We start from the raw sequence: 14,753 nt of genomic DNA, 5'->3' as shown, positions 1-14,753 counted from the left end.
CTCAGGAGGCCTTAACTTGCTGTTCGGTTCAGCATCCTGACCCTCGCTTGTGCAATAACCTATCCGGCCATCATCGAGTGGCTGAGTGGCCTTCCTTCATGTCCTCCCCTGCCCTTGGGAGTCCCTGATTGTGGCGCAGGCGTGGAGACAGCCCTTGCAGCTCCCTGCAGCCGGCACCACCGTGCGTCATGGCGCCGGCCGTCTTGCCCGGCCTCCAGCTGGCTGCTTTCGTCTGGTCACCCTTCCTCTCAGAGATTCCCGGGGCTGTTCTTTGTCAGCTGGTGAGAAACCAGACTGCTCAGTCAGGCATCCTCCCAGCCTCCCCTCATTCTAGCTATGATTTCTGGGATTACCTGGCAGGACTCCCTGTGCTCTCTGGACTGGATGTGCTCTCAAGGGCCCTCCCCGTCCCCCTCCTGCCTGGCCTTCCCCACCTCACGGCTCCACGCACTTTCTCCCTGGGCTGTAATCCTGCCACGGCTAATCCAGTACCTCATTTTGGGGGTGCTCCATGAGCTCTCCATCACTGGGAGTTATTCAGACATGCCTGTTACATGTCTAAATACTTCGGTCAGGTGCCTGTTGTTAGCCCTTCCAGGGCAGATGGCCGGTTCTAGTGAGAGAAGTGTGTGACATTCAGTGAGGACACACGGGCTTGGGTCCTTGCATCCCCCTGCACGAGTCATGAAAGCCTGGGGAGTCACCTTCTCATAGGACTGTCGGGGGGGGCGATGAAAAGATGTGCCACAACTGTTTATTGCTAATATTTCCATTAATACTTAATCTCTGCATGTGCTGTTTATATGCATGTGTGTCTCTGGGTCCGTGTGGTGGGAGGCGTGTGTGAGTGTGTGTGCATATTCTCGATGCTGCAGGGTGAATGTCAGTCACCCCCCTTTCATAGTGAGGAAACCAAAATCCAGAGAAGTCCAGCATGTTCCCAAGGCCATACAATTGGAGAGCCAGGATTTAAAATTGGGTCCTTGGATCTTTAAAATCTGCTAACCTGCAAGTGGCAGGATCCCTAAGGCTGCACCCTATTGGGAGCTTAGGGTCCACTGTGAGGGCGGCAGAGCGGTCCCATAGATGACTGGATGGTAAGTGCTTTAGGCTTCATGGGTCATAGTCTCTGTGGTGAACATTCACCTCGGCCATTGTTTCGTGAAAGCAGCCCCAGACAATACGGAATGGAGTGGGCATGGCTGTGTTCCAGGAAAACCGTATTTAGAAAAGCAGGTGCCGGGCTTGATTGAGCCTGTGGCCATAGTCTGCCGATCCCTGGTCTATTGGGAAGTGTTTAGGAAAATGGTTCATAGATGGTAAAAAGCCCCTCGTGGACATCTTCATTTTTGAAGGCCTGTCCTTTGGGCCCCACACACTTTGCCCATCGTAGATGCTTAGTAAACCCTTACTGAATGTGGGCCCATTTCCCCCCTCCCCTATTTCTTCTGCAGTATGTGGGCGCCCCCGTGGCTTACATCCAGCAGATATTTGTGAAGTCCTCGGTGTCTCCCTGGCACAAGAACCTGCTGGCGGTGGATGTGTTCCGTTCTCCTCTGTCCCGGGCATTCCAGTTGGTGGAAGAGATCCGGAACCACGTGCTGAGAGACAGGTATCCCTCTCAGAGACCCCAGCCTCCCTGAATCTGTTCCGTCCCGAAGGGCAATACTGAGCCAGCCAGCTTGGCAGAAATTGAACAAGTGAGAAGAGTGGCGGGTGAGCTCGCTTTGCCTTCCTCAGCCTCCTGTGGGGCCACTGTGGCCGCGCTCCCCTGGACCTCTTCAGAGGGCGCAGGTGGTTTCGTCCTCAGGTCTCAGATAGAGTAGGTGTCCTCTGCGCTGACCCCGTGCCGAGCTTGCTCGCCCCTCAGGTGGCTTACTGCCTGGTGGCTCAGAGGTGTGGACGTGACTGTGGTCGGGCTGAGGAGAAGCCCGCTACACCTGGGGATCACTTTTGAAGCCCCAGCCCGGGCGGTGTCCCCCGGCCCCCCGTGGGTCTCCGGAGTGTGCTGGCTTCACAGGCTGCTTCACCCGCTGGAATTTTAGTTAGCTGAGAGCTTTGACACGCGTTTTGGTGAATGAAATGAAGCCCCTCATTTTCTGCCCACTGAATTGCCACTGAATTCAGCTGCCCACTGAATTGGCTGAGGTGTCTTAGTGGGCGAGAGGTTGTGCACGCTCCCAGAACACACTTCTCAGAGAGGCTCGGGGCCGCACGTGTACTGTGAAGGTCCATCAACCACATGGTTTGGTTGTTGACCACCTGGGAGAACTTTCCCCTGCTGTCCTAATCCTTAGGCTCTTTGAGATAGCAGGCATCCGGGAACCTGATGACAGAGGCTCTCCCCGTAAGTAAGTGCAGTGCGCCTGCTGAGTGCTCGCGGACACAGCAGGTGCCTTGTGCTATCTCCTGCACAGTTCTGGGACCAGGGGCCTGGAGGAGGTGTGCCTGCAGGTGACTGACCTGCTGCCAGGCCTCAGGAAGCTCCGGAACCTACTTCCCGAGCATGGATGCCTGCTGCTGTCCCCTGGGAACTTCTGGCAGAATGACCGGGAACGCTTCCATGCTGATCCTGACATCATCGGGACCATCCACCAGCACGAGCCCAAAACCCTACAGACCTCAGCCACACTCAAAGGTACCTCCAGGGCAGGTTGCCTAGGTTGATCACCATGTCCTCTTTGATGGGTGCTCTGGCATATCAGGGGTTACCCCTTGTTTCTTAGGGTGGGGGGTAGGGAGGGGTCCTTGGCGGCTCTACAGTGGCTATCTTCGTATGTCAGTACTGCTGGTTTCTGTCTGCAGACTTGCTGTTTGGTGTTCCTGGGAAGTACAGCGGGGTGAGCCTCTACACCAGGAAGAGGATGGTCTCATACACCATCACCCTGGTCTTCCAGCGCTACCATGCCAAGTAAGGCCGTCGGCGCTCGGGGCTCCTGGCTGGGCTGTGGAATGGCAGTAGTCCCCATTCTGGTTTAGGGTGCCCAGAACGCCCCCTGGGAACTTGCAGTTTTCAGGCCTCCAGTTGAAATGTTTATTTCCCTTAGACTGAAGGATGCTGTGTTTTCACATTTGAGCGGGGATGACGTGACCTGGCCTAGTTAAGAATAAGGGACTAACTATACGTTGGATAATTGAATTTAAAAAATAAAAAAAAAAGAATAGGGGACTAAGGCAAATTCAGTGTCCTGGTGCTTCCACTGATCTTTCTTGAGCCTCTGGTAGGAGTCCCCAGCTGGTGACTCCTGAGCCCGATGTGGCCTCAGGCCTTCCCAGCAAAGTGCTGCTGGCAGCTCCCTACCAAGGCAGAGAGGACCGGAGATGCCTCCAATTGGCTGTCTGGGCCTGGGGCACTCAAGAGTGCTATGATGGGTCAGGAAAGGGGTGTTGAGGAAGGGGCTGGGGGAGCTCCTGAGACAACTTTGTCATTCTTCCAAAGCCCCTTGGAGATTGTGGGGAAGCTCAGACACCACAGAAAAGCTTCCTCCAACATGGGAAGGAGGGCAGCCCTGATTGGCCTTCCTTCCAGGGATTGTCTCTGCCCCTGGCCCAAGAGGGACAGTTCATCCACCCCACCCCACTCCACTCCATGAGCAGGTTCCTGGGCAGCCTGCGGGCCCGCCTGATGCTCTTGCACCCCAGCCCCAACTGCAGCCTGCGGGCGGAGAGCCTGGTCCACGTGCACTTCAAGGAGGAGATTGGCATCGCCGAACTCATCCCCCTCGTGACCACCTACATCATCTTGTTTGCCTACATCTACTTCTCCACACGTAGGTGCACAGCACGGAGGCTGGGGCTTTCTCCAAGCCAAATGGGCATTCCGGACCACCTGCCTCCCTGCTTCTGGAGGTGGCTTGGGCAGAGATGTCAGACATGCCCAGCGGTCACAAAAGCCAGGGCTTCATCCTCCAGCAGAGTCTCAGGCTTGGGTGGGTCCAGGCCTTCTCTGGCTTCTCAGGAAAAGACCCTTCTTGGGTTAGGGTTCCCAAAAGACACCATTTCTCTGAGACTGGGAAGTTTGTGTGGCTGTCCTTTTCTTGGGTTAAACCAGGGGCCACCCCTTCCTCACTCTACTCCTGGGAAATAAACCCCAAAGGGCCGGGGTGTGTCAGGGTCTGGGGGAGATGCCGCCCTGATGTGCCCTCTCTGCCCTCCAGGCAAGATCGACATGGTCAAGTCCAAGTGGGGGCTCGCTCTGGCTGCCGTGGTCACAGTGCTCAGCTCGCTGCTCATGTCCGTGGGGCTCTGCACACTCTTCGGCCTGACACCCACCCTCAACGGCGGGTAGGTCCCCACCAGGCTCCACCGAGCTTCAGACCGGAGAGCCTCTGGGCTTGCCCGGGACTGGATGCTTGCTGGTACCTTGTATCTTCGCGTTGTTATCTTGACATTTAAGAGGTACATTTTTTACCTTTAACTTACCTGGCTTGCATTCATACTCATGTATGTATAGTACATCTGTGTATACATATAACACGTATACAGGTGGGGTTGTATGTGTGTATATAAGTGGGTTTCTGCACACGTGTGGCCTTGTCCTTCGTGTGTGTGTGTCTGTAAGTGGATGTGGACGTGCATGTGTGTTCATATATATACACACGCATACTGCTCCTTGATGGTTTAAGGCACAGATGGGTAGGAGGTTAAGAAAGGTACATTTCGGGGCACCTGAGTGGCTCAGTCGGTTGAGCGGCTGCCTTCGGCTCAGGTCATGGTCCCAGGGTCCTGGGATCGAGCCGGATCGAGTCTGGCTCCCTGCTCAGCGGAGAGCCTGCTTCTCCCTCTCCCTCTGCCTGCCACTCTGCCTACTTGTGCTCTCTCTCATTCTCTGTCAAATAAATAAATAAAATCTTAAAAAAAAAAAAGGTATATTTCTTCCCTTTTTTACTACTAAAACATTTAAATGACTAATAAAATAGGTCATTTCGGGGTTTTTTTAAAAGACACAAGCACACTCTAATTTTCCACCTTTCCATTGATGTGTGCTTTCTCTTGCCATTTCTCTCCAACTTTTGGGCTGGAAGCCCCGGCCCATGTTTGTCTTCGGTCTCCCCGGCTCTGGCTACACCCACCCCCTGCCCGCCCTTGGCCTGGCCGTTAGTGGTCGCTGAGCGCCTGGCCCATCCCCTACCGGGGCTGGCTGGGCTGGTTGCGGGAGTAGCGATGCTGTGTCTTCTGTTACTTCCCTTGCTCGTGGAACACTTGCTTCCTTTCCTGAACCCAACGGGGCTGACACCCCCTCCCCCGGGGCTGTTGTGCCCTCCTCAGAGCCCGCAGCAGGGATCCCGGCAGGTACACCTCAGCCGGTGTGCCTTGTCTCTCATAGTCCTCACCGGTAGTGCGGGCCTCAAGTGGGCCCTGGAGAGCTAGTAGTTCTCCACACGGCCTCCGCAGAGGCTCCTCTCATCCCCCGTCTACTTAGTCCCGACGGCTTGGCCTGCAGTGCTGCTGAGGGCTCCCGGCCATTTGCTCTGTCCAGCAGAGTCCGGTGTGGGAGGGACAGGGAGAGCGGTGCTCTGGCAGCCACTGTGTGCTGCGTACATGGAGGCCGGGATGCTTGCTGACCCCTTGGCCGGGCTTCCAGGCCTGCCTGAAAGCTGGGAGCTGTGCAGGCAGAGGCCCTGTGTGGTAGGGTGGAGGAGGCTGGGGCTCTGCCCTGTGCTTCTGGAAGTCACTCAGCAGCTTCCCACTAGAGGCCGCAAACCCCACAGTCTTCCCGGGGCCCAAACCTGTGGAGAACCAGCATGTGTTGGGGGCCCTCCTCAGCACTGTCCTCACCTTCTCCCTCTCTGTCCCCAGCGAGATTTTCCCCTACCTTGTGGTGGTTATTGGGTTAGAGAACGTGTTGGTGCTCACCAAGTCAGTGGTCTCGACCCCGGTGGACCTGGAGGTGAAGCTGCGCATCGCCCAAGGTAACGTGGCTGGCGGGGGTTGCTGGGGGGCCTTCTGTGCTGGGCTTCCTGCTGTGGAGGAGACAGGGCCCCAGAAATCGCCCTTGCTCTGACCTCTAGTGTAACGTGATGTGGACCATCAGGCCCTGGGGGCTTGTTAGCGCATGCCCTGAGGAACCACAGAACTGCTGGACTGGACTTTGTCTTGTTTCATGTGTCAGTAAGAACACAGCTGAACTCTGCTCCAGGGCTCGTGTTCAGTGGCCCTTCGTCCACACTGGCACCTGGTGCTTTCTCTTCCCGCCTCACCCTCCCGCACTCGGCCCAGGCTCCTACGGCTGGTCCCTTCAGAGACGCTGCCTCCACAGCTGCCACAAAGGGCCCCTGGGCCTCAGTGCCAGGAGGTGGGGATCGGGATGCTGAGGAGAGTGGGCAGAGAGCCTAGACCCAGAAGTCTGAACTCTTGCGCTTCCTCCTCCTAACCCCCAGTCTGTGGGAACAGGGCCGAGGGCAGGCTGTTCGCTCACTGGACAAGCCTTCATGAGCTTCTGTGAGAGGCCAGGCCCTGCCCTAGATGGGGGGCTCCGAGGACACGAGGGGCCGTGGCCCCTTACCCAGCAGGGCTTGCTCTGGGGCCGGGCTGGAGGAAGAACACAGCTAGCACTTCCATCGCTCGGGCCTTCTGCCATGCGTGGGCAGGCCCGTGCAGACCAGACTGAACGGTACATGGAGGCCGAATGTGCTAGAGTGGGTGGCCCTCGGCTTTCCCCTTGGATTTGCTCATCTTACCACCCTGCTTCTCCCTTCCTCTGATGGTGGTTGTAGCTCTCCTCTGTACTCTCCAGCCCCTTCCCGCGACAGCTCTGCGGTGGTGGCAACACCTGGAGCCTGGGCGCTGGCAGAGTCCTGAGCACTGGGCCACTGTGGTGGAATGGCTGCCTCAGAAGGCTGGGCACCCTTCCCATGTGCTGGCCCCATGGCCCTCTTGTCCTCTGCAGGCCTAAGCAGTGAGAGCTGGTCCATCATGAAGAACATGGCCACGGAGCTGGGCATCATCCTCATTGGCTACTTCACCCTGGTGCCCGCCATCCAGGTAAGGCCCCAAGGCCTGCCCCTTGGGTGAGTGTGGAGCCAGCTGCTCAGCTCCCTTGCTGTGTGGGGGGTGTACCCCTCTCAACGCAGACACCCTTGCATTGGGACCTCTGCTGCCAAGATGGTGTTCCATGCACAGAGTGCTCCTGGCAGGCCTGGTTCAGAAGTTCTCACCCAGTTCCAGCCAGACCTGTTTTCTCATTTCTCAGGCACAAGCCCTGTGGGGCCCCTGCACTGGTCCCTTCCTCCTTCCTAGGCTTAGCCCTGACCCACATCTGCAGCCTCCAGACATACCACACCCCTCCCCCCAGTGGAGGGCCACTGCTCCGAGTGGCTCCTGGTCTTGGCCAAGTGCCCCCACGCAGCTGTGGGGCTACGAGCAGCCGGAGGGGACCTACGCTGAGTCAGAGTGCAGACTTGCTGACCACTGCTTGAGGGGTTGCAGGAAGGGAGCCATGCATCTTGTCCTCCTCTGCCTTCCCCTAGAGCTGGCAGGCCTGCTGAGTTGTGGGGGTGAGCAGAGAACATAGGGTGACCCAGAGGGCATCTGCAGGACACAGTGCCACCTTGGGACAGTAGAGCTGCCATGACCCCTGTGCCACCACGAGCTGGGTCCTTCATCTTACCCCAGATGTGAGTGGAAGCTGTGGTGAAGGGCAGGGGAGGAAAACTGAAATCTGAGGAGATTCCATCTGTTGATAGAGCTTGGGGAGCAGAGACACTACCCGTATTCAGTTTCAGGGCAGAAATTAATTCCCTCCTGCCCTCTCTCCCTCCTTTGGTTCTGTGCAGTCACTGGCCAGGAAGCTGTCTGAGTCCTGACATTGGGTCAGTCGTGGGCTCTAAGTAGGCATTGGTCACAGGACTTAAGCAGGGCCCAAGGATCAGTGGGGGAGAGCTTTGCGGGGAGCGGGATGGTGGGGCTCAGAGCTTTTCAGGTGGGATCACGCCCTCCTCTCTAGGGGGATTGGAAGGTTTAGGGAGAGCACCCACCCTTCCACCTTCTCTGGATCAAGGTGAGTGGGGGAGTCTCTGCTGCCCCCTGGTGGGGGCCGCCCTCCCCCCCAACCTTGGCTGCTCCCAGACTCAGAACTTTTTCTCTCTGCTGGGCTCTGCCCGCCACTGTCCTGCAGATTTTGAAGTGCCTGCTTCTCAGGTGCTGGGCCGTGATGTCATCGTGTCCCCTCATCTGCTCTAATTCCAGGAGTTCTGTCTCTTTGCCGTTGTGGGCCTGGTGTCGGACTTCTTCCTTCAGATGCTGTTTTTCACCACTGTCCTTTCCATTGACATTCGCCGGATGGAGGTAGGAGTGCGCTGTACCCTGCCCCCACCTCCCTCCCTGGCCAGCCTCAGGGCATCTCGGGGTGAGAGTGGTGCAGATCTCGGTCGTGGGCAGCCGCTGGACAGCAGCCTCGAGCCCTGACCACTGTGCCCCTCCCCGCCACACACACAGCTAGCGGACCTGAACAAGCGGCTGCCCTCGGAGGCCTGCCTGCCCCCAGCAAAACCAGTGGGGCGGCCAGCACGCTTCGAGCGGCAGCTGGCTGTGCGGCCCTCCACACCCCACACCATCACACTGCAACCGTCCTCCTTCCGAAATCTGCGGCTCCCCAAGAGGCTGCGCGTCATCTACTTCCTGGCCCGCACCCGCCTGGCACAGCGCCTTATCATGGTACCTGCCACCCCTGCCCTGCCCTCTGAGGGCCAGCACTCCGTTCCCTCTGGACTTTTGCACTTTGCCTTGGAGGTGGGAAATGTTCCTCAGGCCCTCATGGCCCCAGGGAGCCTGGCTTTGGGAAGCCGCCCACCATACCCTCCTGCCCAGATCCTGGTGGCTTCTGAGCTGATAAGCCTATCCCTGGGAGAAGCAGCCCCAGGAGCATGGGGTAGAAGAGTCATCATCTCCCTAGAGGGACCCAGGACACGAGCCTGGTTGATGGGGTGCTCCAGGGTGGAACTACCTTGGTTCCCCAAGTCAGGGTTCCCCTGCGACACAGTGTGCAGGAGTCAGAAAATGCTGGCTGAATCATTCACTTGCTGGGCTGGGCGGAAAGGGAGGAGCAGGGCTGGCTCCTGGCCAGCAGTGGCGCCCCCATGGAGCTGCAGGGAGAGGGAGCGAGACTGAGGCCCCCTGAGGACTGGGGGGGGACCTGTGGGCAGGTCTGACTCTGGAGCAGGTCAGTTAGCCGGTCCCTCTGGCCATGCTGTCCGTGGGAATGGTGCCTGCTTTCTGGCCCCAGCTGATAGATGGGGATTGGGGAAGTGCTAAAGGTGCGCTTTGTATTTCTAGGCCGGGAACCCCAAACCATGACCATGAAAAGGGAACTAGGTCCCTCCAATGGCAATTGGCCCAGGTGGTAGTGGGAGGACTTGGAGAGGCAGAAGGGAGGACAGATTGGGGCCTGTGTCTTCTCCCCACCCCCAGGCCTGAGGTCCCCGTGCTGCTTCCTTCCAGCACGAGGGCCAAGGCTGCTGAGCACCCAGAGGCCCCGCTGAGCACCCACTGCCCCTCTGCAGGCCGGCACCGTCATCTGGATCGGCATCCTGGTGTATACAGACCCAGCAGGGCTGCGCACCTACCTTGCTGCCCAGGTGACAGAACAGAGCCCGCTGGGCGAGGGCGCCCTGACTCCCATGCCTGTGCCTAGTGGCGTGCTGCCCGCCAGCCACCCGGACCCTGCCTTCTCCATCTTCCCGCCTGATGCCCCTAAGTTACCGGACAACCAGACGTTGCCTGGAGAGCCGCCTGAGCCTGGGGGCCCAGCAGAGGGCGCCCATGACAGCCCTGTCCCGGAGGTAACGTGGGGGCCCGAGGATGAGGAACTCTGGAGGAAGCTGTCCTTCCGCCACTGGCCTACGCTCTTCAGCTACTACAACATCACGCTGGCCAAGAGGTGAGTGGGCTGTGCCAGCTGCTGCCTTCCCGCTTGGTGTCAGCTCTTCGTCCCCAGAGCGTCCCTTCCCCCTCAGGCGGGAGACCCATTGCTTTGAATTCTGCATTTCCTTCCAAAGAAACACCCATAGGGTTGTGAGGTAGGAACCAGTGCTCCAGGCGGCCACAGCCCAAGACAGTCGCCCTGGGCCCAGCCCTGGGAAGTCACAGGTCGCTGCCAGCCCCTCAGCCCGAAGGAGATCAGCCCGCTGGCCGGCACCCAGTCTGTGCCAGGACGGGCGGCGGAGGCAGCCCGCATGCAGTGGTGTCTCCCCGGGCGCTGGGTGCGCATCACAGAGCAAGGCTGGGTGTCCGGGCTGGGCGGGAGGGCCTTGGCTCTGCACCCCCCAGTGCTGGGAAGCCTGTTCCCAGAGGGTGGGCTTGGAGTGGAGCAGGTTGAGCCAGTCCCAGTGGGAAGTGGGGAGGGGCCCTTCTGCAGGCACCCCGCTGACAACCCCCCCCCCGCCGGCTCCCAGGTACATCAGCCTGCTGCCCGTCATCCCGGTCACGCTGCGCCTGAACCCCAGGGAGGCCCTGGAGGGGCGGCACCCTCAGGACGGCCGCAGCGCCTGGCCCCCGCGACGGCCCGGGCCCGGTGGGCTCTGGGAGGCGGGCCCCAGGGCGCCGGGCGTGGCGCCGGCCCACGGGGACGTCACCCTGTACAAGTGAGGCCGGCGAGGGGGAGGGGGTGGGCGAGGGGGAGGGGGTGTAGGGGGCGGGCGCGCCTAACCCCGCTCCGGCCCGCGCAGGGTGGCGGCGCTCGGCCTGGCGGCCGGCATGGTGCTCGTGCTGCTGCTGCTGTGCCTCTACCGCGTGCTCTGCCCGCGCAACTACGGGCAGCCCGGCGGCGGGCCCGGCCGGCGGCGGCGCGGGGAGCTACCCTGTGACGACTACGGCTACGCGCCGCCTGAGACCGAGATCGCACCGCTGGTGCTGCGCGGGCACCTCATGGTGCGTGCGGGGGCGGGGCTGGGGGCGGGGCCGGGGCGGGGCCGGAGCCCCTGCTGACCGCCCCCCTCGCGCAGGACATCGAGTGCCTGGCCAGCGACGGCATGCTGCTGGTGAGCTGCTGCCTGGCGGGCCACGTCTGTGTGTGGGACGCGCAGACCGGGGACTGCCTGACGCGCATCCCGCGCCTGGGGTAGGTGCCCGCCCCCTCCCCGCCCTCCCCCTCTCCCTCCCGTCCGTCCTGTGTCCTCACTCCGTCCTCCTGGCCCCTGGCAGGCAGCGCCGCGACAGTGGCGTTGGCAGCGCGTTCGAGGCTCAAGAGAGCTGGGAACGGCTGTCCGACAGCGGGAAGGGGGGCCCGGAGGAGCCCGGGGACAGCCCTCCTCTGCGGCACCGGCCCCGGGGCCCTCCGCCGCCTGCCCTCTTCGGGGACCAGCCAGACCTCACCTGCCTGATCGACACCAACTTCTCGGCCCAGCCGAGGCTCTCGGAACCCACGCAGCCCGAGCCCCGGCACCGGGCGGGCTGCAGCCGTGCTCGCGACGGCCCGGGCTACGACTTCAGCCGCCTGGTGCAGCGCGTGTACCAGGACGATGGCCTGGCGCCCGGCCGCCCGCCAGCCCTGCGCCCGTCCTCCCCGGGGCCCGGGCCCCCCGCCCTGACCCCCGAGGACGAGGGGGGCTGCCCTCCCGAGAAGGGCTCCCCTTGCCTGGCCTGGGCCCCCAGCGCAGACGGCTCCATCTGGAGCCTGGAGCTGCAGGGCAGCCTGATTGTGGTGGGGCGGAGCAGCGGCCGCCTGGAGGTGGGCAGGGCCCCGGCGGGGAGGGCGGGGGTAGGCAGAGGGCCGGCCATGCGCGGGTTTGGGGGGCCTGGCGGCCCGCAGGTGCTCATGGCCTCTGGGCCTGCAGGTGTGGGACGCCATCGAGGGTACACTGCGCTGCAGCAGCGAGGAGGTGACCTCGGGCATCACGGCCCTTGTGTTCCTGGACAAAAGGTGAGAGGAGCTGCGCTGCCCGGCCTCTCTGCAGAAGTCCCCTTCCTGGGTCCTTCCCCACCGCGTGATTGATGGTCCTTCTCAGTACTCAGCCCCACACCTGTGGGGGGTGACAACTGAAGCACTTAGAATAGGCTCCTAATCCCTGTGCCTCGGTTTCCCTCTTACCCTTCAGAGTCAGGGTTTCCCGGATAAGTCCATCAGCGTAGACCTAACCAGGTCTTGGCTGCATTTTCAGTGACCGAAAAATGCTTTCTCAGCAGAACCTTCTGTTTAAAACTTACCTTCGTGTTTGACGCTGTACGCTGCTCACCTCCGTCCTCGGTGTGCTCCTTGGCTGTGGGTGCTCCCCGGGGGCCCAGCCAACCGAGCTCTTGGCTGATAGACCCAGGTCTCACTGCGACCGGGGCCTCCTGCTCCTCACTTCACCCGCCTGCCCCAGCTGTCCCATGCTGGCTCTGCCCTCTGGGGTCCCCACCGTTTGTGGCACCAGCTTCTAAGCTAGAGCCGGAGCCTTTTTATTCTTGGGGCAGGGTGCCCTTGGCCCTCAGTGCTCAGGTTCTGGTGGCTGCAGCTGTCCTCTCTGCCCCTGCGAGGCCGCTTGCATGGGCCTTGGCTGACACCCCAGCCCCCACCCCGAGCCTGGCCGCCTTTGCGGGTTCCTCCCCCTCCTCCCAAGTTCTTCCCTGCTGCTTGGTTTCTCAGGTTCAGGGAAAGCCCCCGGGTGTCCGCCCAGCCCTCAGAGCTCCTGGTGACTGTGGGCTCTCCTCGCCCTCCTCACTCCCCCTTCACGGCACCTTCGCAGGCTCTGGCCTGGGCCCTTCCGGTTCAGGGCTGGGAGACATGCCTTGTGCTGGAGGAAGATTTTGAACTCCACTCACTTCAAGGCTTTGGGACCCCTCGGCAAATACCCCCGTCTCTACCTAGGAATTCCTGGGCAGTGAAGAAGGCAGGGCAGTGGGTGGTGCTTGGATGGAAGCTGCTTTCTGAGGCCAGAGACCCTGGTGCCTCCTGCCGCTCCAACACACAGCCCCCTTGGGGCTCGTCTCTCTCCTCAGAAGCCCCTCCTTTAACTCCAGGCTCTGAGGGCCTTCAACTCACAGTCTTACCTGTTCTCCAGGTGCCACTTTTTTACCCTCGTGACCACCCTGCGAGGTGGGTAGTTGTCCCCATTTCACAGATAGAGAAACGGAGGCGGAGTAGAGTTGTAGCCTGGGTCCCCCGGCTTCAGCATGTTTCCCAGAACCTGTGCTTGCCCCTTGGCCGTGGTCCCTTCGTTTGTTCCCATCTGCCCAGTGGAGCTGACCCGTCAGGTGGCCACAGTGCTCGGCCCCCAGCCCGGGTGTTCTGAGGGAGAGCCACCAGCAGCCACTCTTCTCTTCCAGGATTGTGGCTGCCCGGCTCAACGGTTCCCTAGATTTCTTCTCCTTGGAGACCCGCACTGCCCTCAGCCCCCTGCAATTCCGAGGTCAGAGGGCCTGCGCTGGGCAGGTGCCTGCACCTGGCCGGGGGTGGGGGGGGTGCGGCGGCTGCCCGCAGAGACCGCATACTCAGCTTGTCTCCAGGGACTCCAGGGCGGAGCAGTTCCCCCACGTCCCCTGTGTACAGCAGCAGTGACACGGTAGCCTGTCGCCTGACCCACACCGTGCCCTGTGCACACCAGAAACCCATCACAGCCCTGAAGGCTGCGGCTGGGCGACTCGTGACCGGAAGCCAGGACCACACGCTGAGAGTGAGGGTTGGCTCTGTCTGTGGGGGCTGGGGTGGCCTAGCCCGGGTTGGCGAGCATTCGGGGTCAGCCAGGGAGAGGATGCACAGAAGGGATTTCCTGGCCAAAATGGAACTGGGAAACCACCCCAGACCAGAACTGATGCCCACCCCTGCCCCAGGTGTTCCGTCTGGAGGACTCGTGTTGCCTCTTCACCCTGCAGGGCCACTCGGGGGCCATCACAGCCGTGTACATTGACCAGGTGAGGGAGCCTCCGGGGGCCGCGGGTGGGGTGCCAGGATACCAAGCCATGGCCTTTGTTTTGGACTCCGGACAACTGGCCCCCAGAACCTTTTGGGAAGCAGAGCGGGAGGACCCCCACTCCCCAGGGCACTGGGACACTCTCGTGGACAGAGGTATTGCCCCAGTGACCCAGCCCCCCTGGGTCTGTTCCCCTAGACCATGGTGCTGGCCAGTGGAGGACAAGATGGGGCCATCTGCCTGTGGGATGTGCTGACCGGCAGCAGGGTCAGCCACATGTTCGCTCACCGTGGGGACGTCACCTCCCTCACCTGTACCACCTCCTGCGTCATCAGTAGTGGCCTGGATGACCTCATCAGCATCTGGGACCGGAGCACCGGCATCAAGCTCTACTCCATTCAGCAGGTGGGCAGGTCGGGGGCCACAGGATTCTTGGTGTTTTAGGGAGGGATTCGGGACACCGAGCTGATCTGTTTTTGCCTCCAGGACCTGGGCTGTGGTGCAAGCTTGGGGGTCATCTCTGACAACCTGCTGGTGACTGGCGGCCAGGGCTGTGTCTCCTTTTGGGACCTCAACTACGGGGACCTATTACAGACCGTCTATTTGGGGAAGAACAGTGAGGCCCAGCCCACCCGCCAGATCCTGGTGCTGGACAATGCCGCCATCGTCTGCAACTTTGGCAGCGAGCTCAGCCTGGTGTACGTGCCCTCCGTGCTGGAGAAGCTGGACTGAGCAGGGGGCGGGAGCTGCGGTGCAGAGCTGAGTCTTCCGGAAGCTGTCTCTGATCTGTCCTGTCCTGCCTTGTGACTGTAATATTAAACTTTTTTTTTTTTTTTAATCCTATCTGCCACGGGCCTTTTGAGCCACTTGCATCTTTCCCTAGAGCTGCTGCACCCCTGCCGCACGCCCTCCCTGTGCCCGGGAGCC

At 61.0% G+C, this 14,753-nt stretch overlaps 1 protein-coding gene across 1 annotated transcript in view; it reads left to right on the top strand.

Moving 5' to 3' along the window:
• Positions 1-14,660, top strand: part of SCAP (SREBF chaperone) — a 64,392-nt gene extending 49,732 nt beyond the window's left edge. The window contains exons 4-23 of the mRNA XM_081801038.1: positions 1,455-1,612; positions 2,418-2,638; positions 2,806-2,911; positions 3,598-3,770; positions 4,158-4,284; positions 5,800-5,912; positions 6,890-6,984; positions 8,188-8,286; positions 8,437-8,655; positions 9,501-9,877; positions 10,392-10,580; positions 10,665-10,866; positions 10,941-11,056; positions 11,140-11,665; positions 11,772-11,857; positions 13,243-13,325; positions 13,423-13,589; positions 13,747-13,827; positions 14,025-14,231; positions 14,313-14,660. Coding sequence (XP_081657164.1) covers positions 1,455-1,612; positions 2,418-2,638; positions 2,806-2,911; positions 3,598-3,770; positions 4,158-4,284; positions 5,800-5,912; positions 6,890-6,984; positions 8,188-8,286; positions 8,437-8,655; positions 9,501-9,877; positions 10,392-10,580; positions 10,665-10,866; positions 10,941-11,056; positions 11,140-11,665; positions 11,772-11,857; positions 13,243-13,325; positions 13,423-13,589; positions 13,747-13,827; positions 14,025-14,231; positions 14,313-14,558 — 3,591 coding nt within the window. The 3' untranslated portion in view covers positions 14,559-14,660. The remainder of the gene's footprint in view (positions 1-1,454; positions 1,613-2,417; positions 2,639-2,805; positions 2,912-3,597; positions 3,771-4,157; positions 4,285-5,799; positions 5,913-6,889; positions 6,985-8,187; positions 8,287-8,436; positions 8,656-9,500; positions 9,878-10,391; positions 10,581-10,664; positions 10,867-10,940; positions 11,057-11,139; positions 11,666-11,771; positions 11,858-13,242; positions 13,326-13,422; positions 13,590-13,746; positions 13,828-14,024; positions 14,232-14,312) is intronic.
• The last annotated feature ends 93 nt before the right edge of the window (positions 14,661-14,753 follow it).

Source organism: Leptonychotes weddellii, chromosome 1 (assembly GCF_054177405.1).
Source record: "Leptonychotes weddellii isolate Sample4059 chromosome 1, ASM5417740v2, whole genome shotgun sequence".
Classification (NCBI taxonomy): domain Eukaryota; kingdom Metazoa; phylum Chordata; class Mammalia; order Carnivora; family Phocidae; genus Leptonychotes; species Leptonychotes weddellii.
The sequence above is the reverse complement of the archived record's forward strand: the minus strand, read 5'-3'. Positions and strand labels throughout refer to the sequence as shown.